This window comes from Carya illinoinensis, chromosome 3 (assembly GCF_018687715.1).
Source record: "Carya illinoinensis cultivar Pawnee chromosome 3, C.illinoinensisPawnee_v1, whole genome shotgun sequence".
NCBI lineage: Eukaryota > Viridiplantae > Streptophyta > Magnoliopsida > Fagales > Juglandaceae > Carya > Carya illinoinensis.
The window spans coordinates 4,686,393-4,706,195 of NC_056754.1; the positions used below are offsets into that span (position 1 = coordinate 4,686,393).

At 39.3% G+C, this 19,803-nt stretch overlaps 2 protein-coding genes across 5 annotated transcripts; both read right to left on the minus strand.

Moving 5' to 3' along the window:
* Window positions 1-612: 612 nt before the first annotated feature.
* Window positions 613-5,848, minus strand: LOC122302698 (probable carboxylesterase 11). The gene is made up of 2 exons (XM_043114087.1): window positions 4,624-5,848; window positions 613-1,504 (listed from the first exon to the last, which is right to left on the minus strand). Exons 1-2 carry the CDS (start codon window positions 5,529-5,531, stop codon window positions 967-969), a joined length of 1,446 nt encoding a protein of 481 aa, XP_042970021.1. The 5' UTR covers window positions 5,532-5,848; the 3' UTR covers window positions 613-966.
* Window positions 5,849-8,722: 2,874 nt separating this feature from the next.
* On the minus strand, window positions 8,723-19,416 carry LOC122302699 (serine/threonine protein phosphatase 2A 57 kDa regulatory subunit B' theta isoform-like). Of its 4 annotated transcripts, none has more exons than XM_043114090.1 (5): window positions 19,285-19,416; window positions 18,777-18,899; window positions 16,972-18,238; window positions 9,147-9,553; window positions 8,723-9,038 (listed from the first exon to the last, which is right to left on the minus strand). In XM_043114090.1, exons 3-4 carry the CDS (start codon window positions 18,184-18,186, stop codon window positions 9,194-9,196), a joined length of 1,575 nt encoding a protein of 524 aa, XP_042970024.1. In that variant the 5' UTR covers window positions 18,187-18,238; window positions 18,777-18,899; window positions 19,285-19,416; the 3' UTR covers window positions 8,723-9,038; window positions 9,147-9,193. The 4 variants fall into 4 exon arrangements, with proteins under 4 accessions (XP_042970024.1, XP_042970022.1, XP_042970025.1 ...); XM_043114088.1 differs by lacking the exon at window positions 19,285-19,416 and adding an exon at window positions 19,107-19,278; XM_043114091.1 differs by lacking the exon at window positions 19,285-19,416 and adding an exon at window positions 19,066-19,084.
* Between the last annotated feature and the right edge of the window lie 387 nt (window positions 19,417-19,803).

The following is a 19,803-nucleotide window of genomic DNA, read 5'->3' on the forward strand; positions in this document are numbered from 1 at the left end:
ACTCCCTCCCTCAAGTGCTTCCAGCATTGGGGTGCATTGGCTAAACTGGATTCAGCTCCTTGAGCATGACCAAAGAAGAGAGACCCAGATGTTTCTTGCGAGAGAATCATCCGTATATTCACTCCAAGGTCATCTTCAGCCTCTTCTGTGGTTCCCAAGGGTTATTCAATAAGTGGAGGAACCACAAAGAGGAACTGCTTAAAGGTTTAGACACAAACCCCAGGGACCCAATCTGAATGACATTGGATATTTATAATTGAAGTGGGAACTCTCATCAAAGCTCTCCCAGGCTGAATCCGTATAAGGAGGAAAAAATGAAGTTTTGTACTGTACTTTGGTTTGGAATTACTGGTAGTCCAAAACTCTTATTAGCCTAGGCGGTGTCACTGTCTGCTCGCAGAGATCCTATATGGGAGAGTCTCTTTCAATTTGAACAATCCAAGGTTCCAACAAATGCTCACACAAGAAAAAGGTGGGGTGGTTGTTTTTTTTTTTTTTTTTTTTTTTTTTTTGGGGGGGGGGGGGGATGTGGCGGGGGTTAATTAGGCATCATTAACAATGGGCTTGATCCAGTGATGTCTCCGAAACACAAGTACACAGCAAGAGAGGGCATTTCATAATATATTCATTGCATTGAACAATTGAAGTCTATTGATTGCGACAGCACATCATAATTCACAGGAAAATTTTGACAAGAACGTCCAAATGTGGCGTTCGTTTGTTGAACTAAATCCTACTCTCAGACAGTTTCTCTATCTTACAAAAAAAAGAGAAGAGGAAAAGGAATAAACCTGAAACTAATAACCACCCAGCATCTTAGGAGCCATATATAACCTATGCAATATATCATAATCCCCAAGTAGTGGATGCGTTGTATGATATCACGAGCTCATCTTCCAACAGAACACGCTCACAGGAAAATGTTCATCTTGCTGCAATGTAAACCTCAATTTTCTTGTATCCTACTTAATAAGAGAACTCGTGACCTCGAAGTGAAATGTATTTCTTGACCCAGATGGCAATGTCCTCGGCACAGGCTTGAGCCAGTGGAGTCTTGAGAAGCATGTCAAGGGTCGCGAATTCATGAACTGCATCCTTGTACTCAAGAACAGGAGCGTCGACATTTACCTTCCGTAACTCCTCTGAGTAAGCAATGGCTCGATCTCTCATCCAGTCATGTTCTGCCACTACTGTTAACGTTGGAGGCATGAGCTTCAAAGGAGGCCCCCGTCCTGGGATAAGAGGGTTGGCAGCTGGGTGGTCCAGACTAAACTCTTCCTCTGGTAAGAATAATTTCCATGCAAGTGTGCACATAGCCTTGTCATAGAAGTAGGAATTTGCTAACTTTATCTCGGAATGTGTGGGGACACTTCCAATGAAGAATGGGTACATAAGGACCTGAGCAACCACTTTGACAGGATCCAGAAGCCTGCCCGCCTCTACAGCTTTCCGAGCCACATAATCTGCAATATTTGCACCACAACTCACACCAAGGAGAACACATCTGTTTCAATGAAATAAAAAAAGGTTTAGACATTTGTTGAATAGCATTCAAGTTCTTCTGAGAGGATGGGTTTCTAAATGGCTAAAAGGGGAACAGCTAGAGGGGTACAGTACATATATATATAAATATATAAAATCTATCAATAAAGTTTGTTTATTTATCAAAAATATATATATAAATATATAAAATCAGCATTTGAAGCTAATTTTGTGATGTTACCTTATGTGGCCATACCTAAATCTGGCATCATATCGCGTCAGCACAGTATCAAATAAAGCCTCCTATTCCAGGAGCATAACTAGCTACCCAACTATATCATTTGTATTTGACATGCATCCTAAGATAGTTTCCCATAAGCAAAGAAGCACATAGGCAAAGGGGTCCAAATCAACACAACAGCGCAATTTATGCAAGATCATCCAAATTTCCAGTTCTATTTCTGGAAAGATACAGCTAACAGCTTTCTTTAGATAATTTTTGGTTTAAATGTTGGCGGCGAAAGTCTAACAATGGAGCCAAATACTAACAAACAATCAACGTGGCAGGAAGAAAGATTGAGCAAATGGCAGTGAAGTGTGTATTATATCTTTCAAAAAGACGCGAGCAAGCCTGAAAAGGCCCTCACACCTGGACTACCTGAACTCTTTCTTTCCACTTCCGGTCTAGGTACACTATTTCTTAGCAAATCCTCCCCGCTTTACCATTTACAGATGAAACTGATCTTGTTAAACTCTGAACTTATGTACGGGAAACAAACAATGACCGGTCCGGGACTGAGCTGAACTTGTTAAAATTCTAAAAAAGTAAAAAAAAATGAAAAAGGAAACAAGCAAAAGCTTGTGATACTCTTAGAATGCACTAACTTCCACTAGTGCAAGGTAGTCTAAGCAGCAATGGACCCAGCTCAAAAATAGACCCAAAATGAGATATTAGACCAGGCACAATCTTGAGAACTCTATCATAAACACTAACATAAAGCTCAGATTTAATTCGCATCACCTACTTCTTGAATGATTAAATATACAGTTTTAACCATGGGTGATGAAATTTGGTTTCATTACTTTAACACCTAATTTATAGTTGGCTAACACTTCAGTATCAATTCCACTCACATTCATATGAAGTATGAACACCATTCTCTTTTTATGATGAGGAATTCCAAAAACCATGCAACTGCAACATGCTTTTTAATCTGGTTAAACTCCGGATCTGTGTAACATAGATCAGATAAATCATCAACTTTTCACTGATGAGATATGGCCTATAAAATTGTTTACACCACAGGATTCGAACCTTAGACCCGAAGGAAGCATACCAACAATACCAAAGCCCTTACCACTTGAACCAATCCCTAGGGGTTTAAGTATGCACACCATTCTAAACTTGAAAACATTCTTACATCCAACGATTCCAAATCTAGAGACTAGAGCCCCCATTTTCCAAGTTCATGATCTACAAGAGCGTTGCACGCCTGCTTCGCAGATCACAATCACCCTCCCAACTTCTAGATAATTTTAAACCACATATGAATTACTAGAAGAGTATGTATAACTAGAAAGTGGTAAGAGCCTTAGTATTTGTGGTATGCTCCACCCAGGTTTAAGGTTCAAACCCTTGGGTGCAAACAATTTCTTTAGCAATGGGCGATTTTTTTTCAATTACTTGAGGTGCAATTACGATTTTTTTTTTTTTGATAATTAATAAGATATTTTTTTACTAATAATAGGCACAGCCTAAGTACACAGGATGTATACAAAGGAAATACCTACTAAACTCTAGAAAGCAGGACAACTAAAATAGATTTAGTACAATATCATCATTCCTTGCAAAGATCTTAGCCCACAAACTCAAAAATAGAAAATAAAAATTTCCGAAGATCTTCGAAAGAATGCCCTGTCTTCAAAACATCTCTCATTCCTTTCCAGCCAAAGACACCACATTAAACACAAAGGAATCATTCTCCATCTAGCAGCTACACATTTCCTTTCCTCAAAGCCATGCCAACATGCAAGAAGATCCACAACTTCCTTAGGCATCACCCAAAATAAACTCGTCCAACCAATAATCTCATTCCACAAAGACTTAGCCACCTCACAATGTAGAAATAGATGATTTACAGATTCACCATCCTTCTTACACATGACACACCAATCAACTATACACAAACCACGTTTTCTAAGGTTATCCGTGGTCAATAGTTTCCCTAAAGCAACCACCCAACTGAAAAGCGCCACCTTAGTAGGTACCTCCACCCTCCAATGCTTTCACAGGGGAATACACAGCCCAAATGACAATTAAGCACCTTACAAAAAGAACTGACTGAAAACCTGGAATTTCCAGCATGGTCCCACGGTAGCCTGTACTCTCTTCCTTGCATCACTTTTGAATTATAAATTCTTCCCAAAAAATCTGAAACAACATTCACTTCCCAGTCATTTGCATCTCTAATAAAGTCAACACTCCATAGAATATTATTATCTGTACATTGAAGATAATTTGCCACAACAGCATTTTGATCCCTTGCAAACCTATAAAGAGATGGAAAATCAGATTTGAGAGCTGATTCCCCACACCAAATGTCATGCCAAAAGAGAATCCCCTTCCCTTCCTTCCTCTTCCCTTCCCCCACCTTAAATTTAATATGTTTAGAAAACTCCCCCAACCTTTCCTAATAAGCTTCTATAAACTCAACCAATACGCTCCTCTAACTTCATTAGAACACCAAGCCCCACACCCACTCCCATATTTAACACAAAATTCTTTGCCGATAGCATGTGCACCCTAGAATTAGTCGAGCCTTTGTTCCAGATACCCAGTACCAATATAAAAATAGCATGAATCAACAACAGCCCTCTCCTTGCCTTTATCTCTAAAGGCAATTGCAAATAATTCTTTGCCGATAGCACGTGCACCCTAGAATTAGTCGAGCCTTTGTTCCAGATACCCGGTACCAATATAAAAATAGCACGAATCAACATCACATCTTGTACTGAATTAATTTCGATAGTCATCGGACATCAGCAGATAATAACACAAATTCACCAATAATATTAATGTCGGAACATGTCGCATCGAAATGCAAGCGTTCTAGAAAATCACAATGTGATTGAGATTGTTACCTCGATGGATCTGCGTGCGCTGCCAACCATGGCTCGACCATCGACGCCCCAAACGTGTCCACAATATGAGACTTCTTAAACTCGCCACCGCTACCCCCGCCGCCCCGCACATTCCCCATCGACTTACTACACTCGGCCAAATTCGCCTGCTTCCCCAACCAATTCAATACCTTCACACCATCCTCGAATGCCGCCGGGTAACGATTCTCCGGCGCAAGCCGGTACCCCACTGCCACAATGATCACATCCAAGAGCTTTGCGATTCGCCGGCAAAAGAAATCGTTGGCCACTGAATCATTGCTCCCACTGACCCAACCGCCACCATGAAATTGCAATATCACCGGTAATTTACGACGATTCTCCGGCAACGGAGAGTACCCTCTGTAAACTCCTCCGCCAGAGCTCGACATCAAATTCAAACCGTCCATGTCATTGGCGGAACCGTGGCTATTCCTTCTAGGCTCTTCCTTAGGGTTGCTGGGAATGTTGGGATGGCCATAGCTGTTCCGGCGCAAAGAGTAATAGTGAGAATTGGATGAGTCGAGTTGGGGCGAACCTGGACCGATATCGAGATCTGAATCGGATCCGGGGCGTTTTGCGATGGGGAGATGGGATTTGGATCTGGGAGGGTGGTGGTGGTGCGATTTCGAGCCGGTCTCGGGTGCGTTTAGAGCGGATTCCGGGAGGAATATACGGATTGAGAGGGAGGTGAAGGGGTCTATGTGGATGTCCTTGGTGGCGATGCCGTCGGTGAACGAAGGGTTAGCGGCGGCAATGGTCTCCTCGGGGCGGGAGGTGACTCCGAATGGGTCGGACTCTTCGGGAGAAGACTGGATCCGATTTTGCAGCCGGTGCTTCAAGAGGAACTTGAAGAAGACGCTATAGAGCTTCACAGCTACGCTTGGCATTTCCGGAAAGAAACGCGCTGTGTCTTCCTCTCAGGGATTGTTCTATACAAGGAGTGTGTGGCTTTTCAAATTACGGAAAAAAAAGCCATAGCTGACAAAGGATCAGAAACTATAGATGGATTATATGAGACACTGGGGTTTTGAAATTGAAGATTGCTTGATGCCGGGGCTTCAATGGCGTGGCGAGGTGAGAGACAGGGAGAGAGAGGTGCGCGATAGTGATGGGCTTGCTTTGGCTATGCATGCAAGTTTAGGCTGTTTCTTCGGCTCATTCAAAGATTTTCTTTTTCCTCAGGGTTTTCGTATTGAATTCGAAGATGTGCCGAGTGCTTATCCGTGCCAGGTGTGAATATGCGGGAGAGCCAGATTCGTATGTGGTGTATTTTCGTGCAACCATGCTCGGATATTGGTCCTCGCCAATAGAATCAAAGATAGATTCCATCGATATTGTTTTAATTTTTAAAATGAGTAATGCTACATACAGTTATTTTTGCACACTCTCAGCGCACTCTACTGATATGATTGGCTGGATTAATTTTTTTTTAATACACAACAAATCATATCACTGGAGTGCGCAAAGGAGTCCGCGAAAATAACTGCATATAAAATTTTCCTTTTAAAATTTGAACTGCTTGGTCATCACGGTATTCAAGATAGATAGGTTAGAATCTAGGGCGTTTATTGTAATTTACTGAATTTGGAGCTATGAGGTCTCATTATAGTTATCATTGCATTACCCAACATTTAAGATACATAATTGCTTTGTTTGTATTAAAATTAAATACTAGTAGATAATTATAAATCTTTTATCTTATCGCCTAGAAAATCTATCCATCAAACCGACTGATTTACAATTAAATCGCTTGAAATTTAATTTAAGAAAACTGTTTTAATCACAAAATTTACAAATTGATGTAAATTGATATGATATATCATATTGTATAAAATAAATATAATATATCATATCAATTCACGACATCAAATTTATAGAATAATAATCCAAACGAGTAGTAAATTTGTCAATCATGCAACCGTATTAAAATTGTCAAGACATATTCTATTTTTTAGGGGTGAAAACAGTACGGTCTGAAGGGTGATGATTTTGATCTATCATTTTCTCCATATCGAACTGGATTGAACATCTTTAAGGACCAAACCAGACCAATAGCTATTGATCCGATTCAGTCTAACCCTTTTTTTAAAAATCAATTAATAAAAAAAAATTATTTAAAATACTCAATTAAAATTAAGTAACTTATTAAATGAAAATTACGTTATAAATTGTACAATTATTAATATATACTAGCACTATATATTATAATTATACATTAAAAAATATAATAATATATTGATCTAAATATATATAATTATAGACTTAGTAGCAATACTATAACTAGTAAGTATACTAGTAGTATTACTAATATACTATATGTTAGTAATAAATTTGTAATACTATATTAAATAATACTATATGCAGTTATAGTGATTTAATACTAACATATTAAATTTACCTTGGCTTGCAACCCGATCCACCAAATGCAGATGTTGGGCAGACCCGACCCGAAAAACAACGTAGTCGAAATTGATATGACCCGACCCAACATGTTGCAGGTCGGATAAGAAAATTCTAGAACTAAACGCTGCATTTCACCTCTTTCCTTTTCCCTTCTTTCATTTTCTATGTAGCGACACCCCACAACCCACTTCCATCGTTCTCGCTACCAAAGAACCATCAAAAGGCACACTCTTGAATCTCAAATCGAGTCGATGTTGTTTTCGAATCCAAAGAAAATCAAGAGGGGAGTATGGGCGAGGACAAGGAATACGATCTTGGAGCAACGATTATGGAGAGAAATGGGAGTATGGGCGAGGAGAATGAATACGATCTTGGAGCAGCAATCATGGAGAGAGAGAGAGAGAGAGAGAGAGAGAGAGAGAGAGAGAGAGAGTAGGGTGTTTTTGCAGGGAAGAAAGGTTGAAAGAGTGGGATTTTTTTTTGTTCTAAACTTCTGAAATCGCTGCTCCAAAATCATGATTTTACTGAAAAGTATAACTAATACAAGTGGTAATAGTAATACGTACGTAGTTTAGATGTGGAACCTCAAGTTTCAGCTAATGAACCATCACGAAGCCAAGTGGAATGATCCAAAAATGTTTAATATTTAGCAGATCAGCATCTTTGACAATGCACGAAATTATCGAGATAGAAGAAACTATGGCCTGTGACTTTCACTCCTTTTCACCTTACTCACACAAGTTGTAATTTCCTTGCTCGTTCCTTTTTTCTAAAATTCTGAAATCGTCCATATACTCCAGCAGCAGCTCTTAATGTCCAGGGGTGTGGCCGAAGCAAGTGATTCTAGGTTGATTTTTGAGATATGTTAGGGTTTGAGAACAAGGGAGAAATGGGGACAGTTTCAACGGGTTGGTCAGTTTCGACTTGTAATTAACCCAGTAAATGGTTTGACCTATTGAACCTGACTTTTGTTAGGTGGGCCCATGTTGGGTTTGTCGGATTGATCGAGCCAAGCCCTTTTATTCACAAGCTTAAGTTAACTATACTAACAGTACTATAAATTTATACATGTACTATAATTTATACTATAACTCTTATAATATGTTAACATATTAATATATACTAATACTATATATTATAGTTATATATTAAAGAATATAATACTTATATAATATTGTGGTATATTAATAATTAATTATATACAATTATTTATATAAATAATATATATAAATAATAAAATATATATTTTTATTTTCATATGGTCCGGTCTGCCGGATGGACCGGATGAATTCAATCCAATAAAAATTAGACTGGATCAGACCAGACTAGACCCAATTCAATCCGGTCACCGGCCGAGTCTCACCCTTGCTCCTTTTGCGGTCAACACGAAAAGTTATTGCGTTCTTAATTTGCTAACTCAACATCAAGAAGTCCCAAAAATAAACACCCCCACCCCAACCCCAATTGATTTACAAAAGAAACGAGAGAGCCAATTCGTGGTAATCTAGAAGTTCATCTGGAGTCTTAGGTAATTAGTCTAGAAGAAAGACTTGGATGACATGAAGAGAATTCAAGTTGAATACGAGGAAAGCAATGAAATGGACGCTGTGTTCATACTGCCTACAAAACTCTTCCATCTTTAAACAATTTTATGTCAAAGCAATGGAACACCCAGTAAAGAAAAAAAACAACAAAGTTTGATAATATATATTAATAAATCAGAAGATTTGAGCCTACTTCCATTGAACCAAATACACAAAAATAAAATAAAATAAAATAAAAATGTAGCTCATACATGTCAAATTCGAACTCTTCCCCCTCGTTTCCTTTCCCAACTACTTTGCAGACTAAATCTTCATTACCAAGGCGATCTGCAGCAACCATTTGCTTTGTCCATCCAATTGAATATATACAATCCAGACGTGCTAAACCGAAATGGGGCTGCTTCGTACCCCCATGCAATGCCATCTTTGACTTTGTGGTTCAATCACCTGGCAAACCAACAATACAGAATGTGATCAACCAAGGAACTAATATCTAGCAAAAACTAATTTGATCTCTCATAACTTAAATCACAAAGTCTGTTTATGGTTGCATACCAATTTATGTTTCAAACCGCTAGAATCTGACACGCAGAAACCTCTCTCTAGCCAGAAGGTGCACGAGTGGCATTTCTTGGAGAGACAAGCACTGCTTCTTTAACTGAAACTTTCATTGAAGCCATTTCTTCTAAGCGCTTCCATGTGGCTTCGCGTTTCAATTTCATTTCATTCTCTTGTGCCTCATCTTCCTGAAACTTGAGCAAACATTCCTCAAAAAGCTCAGGGTCGGTATCAGAGAAAATTTTGCGAACGTTTAATGTCAAGTTCTGTACTGCCAGGTTCCAGTGGTTTCTTGAATTTCTCTCCAATGCAGGGAAGATAATTGGCAGTATAACATTGCGATTCTGTTTGATTAGGTTCTCAATGTGATCGTTGTTCCATAAAAACAAAGCCCTCTCCGCCACCTGTATAGAAAGGATATACACATCACGGTAACTGGCTAGCTAGACCGATTAACCAAGAAGGGTTTCTCATTTGGTATTTGATGTATGACTTCAGAGTGAACTAAATTCAGGAATCGTAGGGGATATAATTTAAACCAGCATCACTTACAAGGATCTAATTTTGCTGTGGCATAAGGTCTTTTATAAATAATATTATGACAACACTTAAGGTATTTATTTGATGTATGTGGCCAAAGACTATAATTAGCTTCGCATACAATTGATATTTCTGAAGAAGCCCATGATCTGGAAGCCCAGATTCTAGAAAGAAAAAATTTATGAGAAGCTTGTGCATGCACACGGGAAGAGGGGGCATATAGAGTTCAGAACCAAGAATTATATATCTGACTACCTACAACGAGCACATACTACCAAAAAAAACCTCAGAATTTCTCCATAGATACCTAAGAATGAAAAGATACCCCTTACCTAATAAGCGTATACATTTTTTTGATAAGTATAAGAATCAAGCGTAAATACAAAGCAATTGAACATTATTGTTAAGAATAATTCTATTTGAAAACCTTTACACCACGCACCATTTATATGACATATTTTGATTTGGAATATAAATTTTAAAATTTGAATCTTACAAATAAAATTATACCACGTGGATGGTATATGGTGTAAAGGCCTTCAAATAGCACTACTCTATTGTTAATTAAGGCCTCGTTTGGTTACACATACCATCTCATCTAATCTCATTTAATCATTACAATTTTCTTAAACTCTACACAAAATACAATAAACAATTCAATTTTTTCAAATCTCAAAATAAAAATAATATTAAAAAATTATATATATATTTTTTATATATATAATGTCGGGGAACCTTTCAAAGGCAGGGCCCTTTGGACCCACCCTTGTAAAGTAAACCCCGATCCCGTACATAGCACCCTCAGAAGTTTCCCTACACGGAACTGTTAAAAAATTATATTCTAATAATATTTTATTCAACTTTCATCCCACTTCATCTATGTAACTAAACGAGGTCTAAAACCTTCTAAAATTTCAACCTAGTCTTTTATTTTACCTATGAAAAAAATTTTCACCTAGTCTATACACGTTTTATTAAGCTATTCCATGAGAAGATTATAAAAGTAGAAAGTACACTAACACCATCACTACTACGTTAACCACAAAATTACTAGACATCAAAATTATTAAAGAGTAAAGATAAAGTATATAAAAATTATTACTTTTTTAATCCATTTAATTGGACTCTTGAGATTCAATTTACCAATGTTGCTACTGCAACTACCAATAATTCCTGGGCAGCCACCAACACTCCACAATTTAACCCTCGACCCTCTGCAAGACTACCATTAAGCCATGACAGTAAAACAAGCTCTAATATACCCATCTAGACTCTAGATTGCAGTACCATTTGCCACAATACAGTTACAGCACCATACCAGCACACCACCAGTAGCTCCTTGATGCTGCTGAAATAGTACCATTATCCCACAGCCAAAGAACAGCTCCATAATCACAGCCTAGTTACCAATACCATTCCGCTGATCAAGATCATCGTCACCATTTGTTGTTAGGCACCTCCAGAATCCTACTATGGCTTAGATTGGGCTAATACAACCAGTTATACCATGTCCATACATGGACAAATATGTTAATCACACTTAAGACACGTGAAATACTTAACAGGGATATCCAGACTGCATATATGCCTCAATTCAACCCCATGGTATTTGTGGTTCATAACCAGGCATGCATATGCAATGGTGTTATGAACAGAAATGAGAACTCCCTAAATGAATCTATATCAATTCAAACCTGGCCACGCGTTCAAGAGTCACCATTAGACATGACTTTCTCTTGGAATCCTAAGACCAAACGCTGAGTTTGGGGTTTGACGTGCACAGAATGGGTCACCATTAAACTCACTCAATCTCTCCGTTGAGTTGGATGGTACGTGGCGTTTTTCACGGCTGAGTTTGGGGGTTGACGTGCACAAAATGGGTCTCTCTAAGGAGTTGGTCGTTGATTCTAAATACTTTACACTCGTGAAAGAGGGTCATGTTGGTTATTACAGAGAGAAGTTGGAGGGTGGTGGCTAAGGTGGTTCTGGGACTTTCATCGGTGTAGTGGCTGGCTAAGGCCATGAAAGCATGCACAAAGGAAGAAAAAGGGGATTTTTTCCCCACAGTTCAGGAAGGCAGCCACAGCTTTATAGCACAACGTTGTTTGAATGATCGAGGCCACTATATGGCGGTTGTGGAGGGAGGCGGAATTTTATCTTCATTCTTGAGGAAGTGGGCAGTGGTTGGAATAGGATGGGGGAGGCGCTGCGGGATTTTTTCTTCTACAGGAGAAGCAGCCACAGTGACGGAAACACAAAGAGGAAGGAGGTGACAGCTCAGCCGCGACATCATTCCTACAAGGAGAAAATGATGGTGGAGCAGCCTCATGTGTCTTGGAAAGGGAATGACAACATGTTAGGACAAAGAGGCGCTACTATGGGACATGGCTCTGACAGAGAGTCGCATCCAGCACAGTGGCAGGGTGGCAGTAGCAGACGTGTAGGAGGCATGGCAGAGGGGGAGACTCTGAGTACCTTGTTGGACGCCAAGCTCAACTAGATGTCCTGCAAAACAAAATAGATTGGTTAATAAGGAAGGAGATGGGCTCGGACAGCATGGATGTGGGTGCTGAGCGGATTAAAGCTAGGCCTCAGTCAGGTGGAGTTTCTGGTGAAGGGTATCCATTTCCATTGAACTGTTTGTTACCGAATGAGTTCGAGGTCTCTGATTGGGTGCTCAGAAAGGTAAAGGATATCCAACATGTTGTGGGAATGGAGTGTGAGTTATGAAGAGCAGTTTATGGCTATTCTCACGACCATTGAGGTGGGTCATTTTCAGTCTAAGAAGCTGGATCCATCCAAGAAACAAAGGGAGCTTAAGAGACTTAAATGGTCATTGAATGAGAGTAGCTCAAGCCATGATAGGTCCAAAGGGAAGGGGATTGTGTTTCCTTTATGAAGCCAAAAATTGTGTCTTGGAACATTCGCGGGCTGAATGAGGTAAATAAGCATCTTTGCATAAAAAACTTGCTTCAGAAATGGAGGGCGGACATTGTTTGTTTACAAGAAACCAAGTTGAAATTGGTGACTAGAAAACTAGTGAGAAGTGTGTGGAGTTGCCCCTATGTAGATTGGGTTTATTTGGCTTCGAATGGGGCATCAATGGTATTCTTGTGATGTGGGATAAAAGGGTGGTGAAGAAAAGGGAGGATTTTGTAAGGGAATACACAGTGGCCTGTTCCTTTAAGTTGGTGGAGGATAATTTCTTATGGGCTTTTGTAAGTATATAGGGACCGAATGTTGATAGAAAAAGAAGATTATTGTGGGAAGAACTTGCTGGAATACATAGCTGGTGGGACCTCCTTTGGTGCATAGGTGGAGACTTTAACGTAATAAGGTTCCCTAGTGAATGATCTGGAGACAGTCGTCTATGCCCAGCCATGACAGATTTTTTAGATTGCATTTTTTTACTTGAATCTGGTGGATCCCTATAAGCTCCCACTTATAGGTGGTCCCTTTACCTGGTCTAATAGTCAGATATGGTCTCTGCTGGATAGATTCCTAATATCGCTGAATTGGGAAAGTCATTTTCCGGAGGTGTATTAGAAGAGATTGCCGCACCTCGACTCGGATCATTTTCCCATTTTGTTGGATGGAGGTTGTATTCAAGGAAGTCGTCATTATTTTAAGTTCAAAAACATGTAGCTTAAAAGCGAAGGCTTTGCGGACAGGGGAAGGCATTGGTGGTCATCTTATCAGTTCTATGATACCCCCTCCCAAATACTTGCAGGCAAACTAAAAGTTTTAAAGAATGATTTAAAACTTTGGAACTCTCAAACATTTGGAGACAAAGGGGAGAAAAGAAAATCATGATGGAGGAATTACAGGATCTCGAGAGGATTACTGAAGATAGAGTCTTCACCTCAGAGGAAGTCTCACGAAAGGCAGAGCTAGCCTCAGAGTTAGAAGGAGTATTATCTCTAGAGGAGATTTTTTGACGGCAGAAGTCAAAAGCACTTAGGTTGAAAGAAGGGGATCGAAACACAAAATTCTTTCATAAAGTGGCTAATTCTTATAGGAGAAATAATACCATTGAGATGCTAAAAATCAGTGGTAGAGACTGCATGGAGGCTCTTGTGATCCAGGACCATGTGGTGAGTTTCTTTGAACATTTATTTACAGAATGAGAGGGGTGGAGGCCAAAATTAGATGGACTCGGTTTCAATTCTATTGAGCCACAAACAATGTCTTGGTTGGAAAGATCTTTTGAGGAAGATGAGGTATATGATGTGGTCAGAAGAATGGTGAAAGACAAATCACCAGGTCCAAATGGCTTTTCAATGGGGTTTTTTCAAACATGTTGAGAGTTAGGGAAAGGACATTATGAATGTGTTCCAGGAATTGTTTTTGGTTGGGAATTTTAAGAAAAGCTTGAATGTTACTTTTATTGCTTTGATCCCGAAAAAGATCGGAGCATCGGAAGTGAAGGACTTTAGGCCCATTAGCCTCATAAATGGGGTATACAAAATCATTTCCAAGGTGCTTGCAAACAAGCAAAGGGAGGCCATCGGTAAGATAATTTCGAAGCCACAAAATGCCTTTGTAAGGGATCGTCAAATCCTAGATTTTGACCTTATAGCCAATGAATGCCTGAATAGTAGATTAAAGTCTGGTATTGTAAAATTATCTGTAAACTAGATATGGAAAAGTCATATGATCATGTAAACTGAGACTTCCTTCTTTATTTGTTGAAGAGATGTGGCTTTAGGGAGAAATGGTGTGTGTGGATCAGATAGTGCATTTTAAACGGTTTATTCAGTAGCTCTCAAGGCCTAAGACAAGGAGATCCCCTGTTCCCACTTCTTTTTGTTGTCATCATGGAGGCCCGAAGTAGGATGTTATCGGTTGTGGTTAGAAACGGTTTCATGGCTAGATTTTCAATAGGTGATCCGAATAGGGGCCTTATCTCGACTTCCCATTTACTATTTGTAGATAACCCACTAATTTTCTACGAGGTAGAGCAAGACCAGCTTAGGGCACTGAAGGCGCTTCTTCTATGCTTCAAAGCAACGTCAGGGTTGAGAGTGAAGTTCGATAAATCAGAGTTAGTGCCAGTTGAGAGCATTAGTACTACTAGGCAATTGGCCAGCACACTTGGGTGTAAGGTCGCTTCTCTTCCTATGAAATATTTGAGATTGTCGTTGGGGGCTGCCTCACGGGCCTTATCTATTTGGGATACAGTTATTGAGAAGATAGAATGAAGATTGGCAGGGTGGAAGAGATTGTACTTGTCGAAAGGAGGTTGGGTGACTCTAATCAAGAGCACTCTCTCAAACTTACCAATTTATTTTCTGTCTTTATTTCCAATTCCAGTTTGCGTGGTGGCACGGATTGAAAAACTCTATCGTTATTTCTTATGGAGTGGGATGGGGGACGAATTCAAGTTTCATCTAATCAGTTGGGATAAGGTGTGCATACCAATTCCTTTAGGTGGGTTGGAGATAAAGAACTTGAAAACATTTAATCGGACCCTTCTTGGGAAATGGCTTTGGAGATGCAATATGGAACCAAAAGCCCTTCGGAAACTGGTGGTCGATTGCAAACACAGTAGCTTATGAGGGGTTGGTGTACTAGAGATGGGAATGGGTCCCATGATGTGGGGGTTTGGAAGCACATAAGACGAAGGTGGAGGGTGTTTACTCGCCATACTAAATTTATGGTGGGGGAACGTACTCGTATAAAATTATGGAGGAGCATTTGGTGTGCGGAGGAGGCTCTAAAGAACTCTTTCTCATACGTTTTTTGAGTGGCATGTGATCAAGAAGCTTCGGTGGTGGACCTCATGGCTCATGGTTCGTTCAGGAGACCAAGTTCAATGAAATGTCACTTTTAGTAGAGCAGCTCAAGATTGGGAAATAGACAATTTTGAGGCTTTTTTTAACCTAGTCTATTCTATGAAGCTGAATGGACTGCGAGCTAATAAGCTGTGGTGGACACCTGTAGGTAAGGTACCTTCTCGGTTCGCTCCTTCCATAAGTCCCTTACATTCCTAACAAATACTCATTTCCCATAGAGAAGACTATGGAGAAATAAGGCGCCCCCAAAGCACTCTTCTTCACTTGGACAACCGCCCGGGGTAAGATTTTGACAACCGATAATCTGTGAAGCGTCAGGTAATTATTTCAGATTGGTGATGTCTATGCAAGAAAGCTGGCAAGATAGTGGATCATCTCTTGCTACATTGTGAGATAGCTAAAGCTGTGTGGAGCGTAGTGTTCAGCCAAATAGTGTTAAACTGGGTGATGCCTGCTACAATGGTTGAGTTATTGGCCAGTTGAACAATTCTGGGAGGCGCTCCACAAATCAAAGATGTGTGGAAGATAGTCTCTATCTGCATTACGTGGTGCATATGGCGAGAGCGTAACGAGCGAACATTCAAAGATAAGGAGCGGACACTAGAGGAGCTTCGATTTTTATTTTTCCGTACCTTATTTCTTTGGACTATAGCTATAGATTCTAATGGAATAAATTTACATGATTTTCTTGTTTCCTCTATGGTGACCTAGATAGGTCTTATCTCTTGTATACCGTCTTGTGTTACTTTGGTTATGCCTATCCTTATTAACACTACCGTTTACTTATTTAAAAAAAAAAAAAAAACTAAGTTATCACGCTTCCAGATGATTTGGTGGGCGGATTACATCCTCGCTTTAATGATTGGCATTTCATAATATCCATGTGCATGACAGCAAAAACATGAAACTCAAAAAATGGCTAAAAATTTCCAAACTTGAAAAGTATAAAATCTTATAGTTAGGCCAATATCAAACAGCTTTCTTTTTAATATTAAACACGAAGCATCCCGTCACTTTACCACCTCAGCTAAGACCAAGGGCAAAGTCCTTATAAACTTTCTCTAACCAAGAAGAAAAATCTATAAGAGTGAGTGACAAAGAGACAGTCTTTAAAGATATGGAAACGGCATAAGCATTTCCACCTCATCAAACTTATCTGTGAATTTTAAATGTAAATTGACGGAGAAAGGGGAAGATGATATATGGGGGAACCACGGGAGTGAGGACATTACTCAAAAACCAGTATTACCAAAATAATGAATTTGATTTTGTGAAATGCAAATTCTAATTTTATTATTCCATTAATCTAGATAAGCCCAAGACAGATGACTTTCTACAAAATTCATATTCTAAAAGGTTTTGGTTTTATACTAGTCTAACAATGCAAAGACTTGCAAAAAGACCACATGGACCAAACTCGCACTTGAAATGAGAAAGGGGAGAGGAACTAACAAGTAGAAACTGATAGAACTGGTAAAAAAACCTACCTGGAAATGTGAACTGCTCAAGCAACGGCCAATTTGGCGGAACAAGGGCACCATGCACCGCTGGAACTCAGCAGGCTGAGTTGCTTCTAAAACTTCCTCAAGCTCACCTAAGAACATGACCTCCTTAGAACTATTTGTAATTGGCCAATACTTTAGTAAACCCCGTATAATAGTATCAGCAAGTTTGCAATCTTTCTCCACAAATTGGGTTATGCAGTAAGATAACTGCTGATGGTACATGGGAATGCATTTTGGTTTATGAAGTGGAATAAGTGCCCGAACAAGAAAGAGCTTGTGTTCTTCTTTAAGCGGCAGCGCAAACCCATTAATTATACTACCCAGAATCTCCAACAACTCTGCGATCCCATTATGCTTCTCAGTCTCAAAGATAAAACGAAAGAAGATGTTGTTGATTGCTTTCCTGATGAATGGTCGATGCACCATAAATTTCCCATAAATACGGTGCAGAACCGTTTTCAAGTAATCCCTCTCTCTTGGGTCCTCGGAATCAAAAAGATCTAACAACTTGAGAACAAATGAGTGATCAATATACCTCTTAGCCAACTTCGCATCCGTCTCAGGTGACGCCACAACCCTCAAAAAAAATTCATAGACACCTTGCAAGTGAGGCCACGCAGGATCCATTGACGGCTCCTCCTCTTCCAAATCAAAGGCTTCCAAGACTTTATTCTCACGGGGTGGAGAAGTGAGAGTTCTAAACAAATTTATGGATACCATCTTTATTATCTCTTGCATAACATTTTCTGAGAACTTCCCATTAGCTGAAGCAACATAATCCACAAGTTCAACCAATGTCTGTCGCTTGATGTCCTTTTCTTTAAGGTCCTTTGTTGGGTCAGTAAAGTCAAACACAACACAGCATAAGTTCAGCTTTTTAATAAACAAGTTTTGCTTCTCCGAATTCGGAACATCTTTAAAACTAGGCAAAGCCTCAAACGAGGAAGCCGCCAAATTCCCATTCAGCTTTGAGTCCACAGCTTGCATAAGCTTACCGGCATGATTTAATCCTATATTTGAAGAATCAAAGCCTGGAAAAGATGTAGTGCCTGGATTCGCATATCGATTACTTGCTAAATCACTGCTTCTTGAACTGGTAGAAGCATTTGAAGAGGAGGTAGAGGTTCCCCCTCCTTCACGATTTTCAGCAGACTTAGAGGACTTGCGTGGGAGCTTATTAAGTATCTGTTTGATCATAATTTAAGTTGGCAAAATAAAGGCTCCCTCCTGAAGTTTAAGAAATCAATACCTATCGAAAATCATCCAAATTAAAACACAGCATCAATTATAGAGAACAGACGATTCTCAGTCAAACAATACATTAAACCAAATTCAAGCCACATCTATCACTCCGCATGTCCGTTAAAGAGATGATCCACCCTCGGAAGATTTTTAATCTTTGCTTGAATTTAAGAATGGTCCAACCGACCCGAGCGATAACTAGAATAGAAGCATCAAACCCACTCCATACGATAAGCAATAAAATACCAGAGACATCGCAAGCTAAAAATCACATGGAGAATTTAACTTCCGATGTCTCTTCAACTAATTGGAACAAAACACAAGCTAGCTTTTCAGTTTTCTCTAATAAAGTAATAAAGGATATTTTCCCTTGTTAGAACAGTAGAAATGTGACCTTTGGAATTATACTGAAAAATCCTGAGGAAGAAAACCATTGGCAATCCAAGAAAAATAAAAAAAATAAAAAATATCATGCGATCAATCCCCAGAAACTTTGACTTCTTTGTTCAACCAACTTAAAAGGGAAAGCGATAATGAATATCCACCTCTTTTCCTCTCCCTCTCTTTTGTTCAGTTTTCGCAATATGTGCATGCTAATCAGATGGATCGATTAGTAGTAAGATCTGGGTATGATCTAGAAGACCCAGATGGCATTCTCCATAAGCAACCTGCAATTAATTTCACAGAAAGAAAACAAGACAAGTAATGAACAACATTAAACTCATAGTTATAAGGTAAAAAATGAGAACCAACGAACACGAGAGAGAGAGAGAGAGAGAGAGAGAGAGAACAGTCAATAAAAGAGGAAAAAAAAGGGGGCGAGGGGAAGCAAACCACAAGCATCTAAAGAAAGAGGATTGTTCCTCTATACTCACCGAGAAAGTTCATCTACTCCTTTCATAGAGAGAGATAGAGATAGAATCCAAAAATAAAAAAAAAAAATGAAAAAAAAAAAGTGGGCTTAAAGAGGAGCAATCTCTGGCTGCTATTGTTGTTGAAGTTGGTTTTTTGTTATAGCGAAAATCATTGTTGTTGATATTTTCTCTGTCTCACCTTTTCCTCTTCAACTTTCTCGGCAACATATTAACCTCAAAACTGTTTTTAATTTTGTTTACTTTTTTAACTTTCTCCAGCCTCCAGGTAGAGAGAGAATCGGATATCTCTGTGACGAAACTAGCCCTTCATAGCCCGCTACTAAAGCGGTACCGAGTTGGGAAAGATAAAGGTTAAAATGGTACGAATGGCTTAACATAATCTAGAGGAAAAAGTACTTCCCACGCGCCTCTGTAATGGTCGTGGGTTTCGTCGCTGTAAGTTGCAGTGTACGAGAAGTTGCACTTCAAACTTCAAGTCTAAGCACCAGTTGGATAACAGATTCCACGTCCCCTCCTTTAGACGCGTCGACTCCTGGTCCTCCTTCCCCCAGCTCAATCCAATTATGTTTCAAAATTTTTTGCAATTATTATTTTTTAGATTTTTTTATAAATTTTGTAGAAATTGTGTATTTTGATGAACAAATTTCCGGGTTTACTTTATTTTATATTTTTTATTCTAATTTTTTAGAGCAATTGT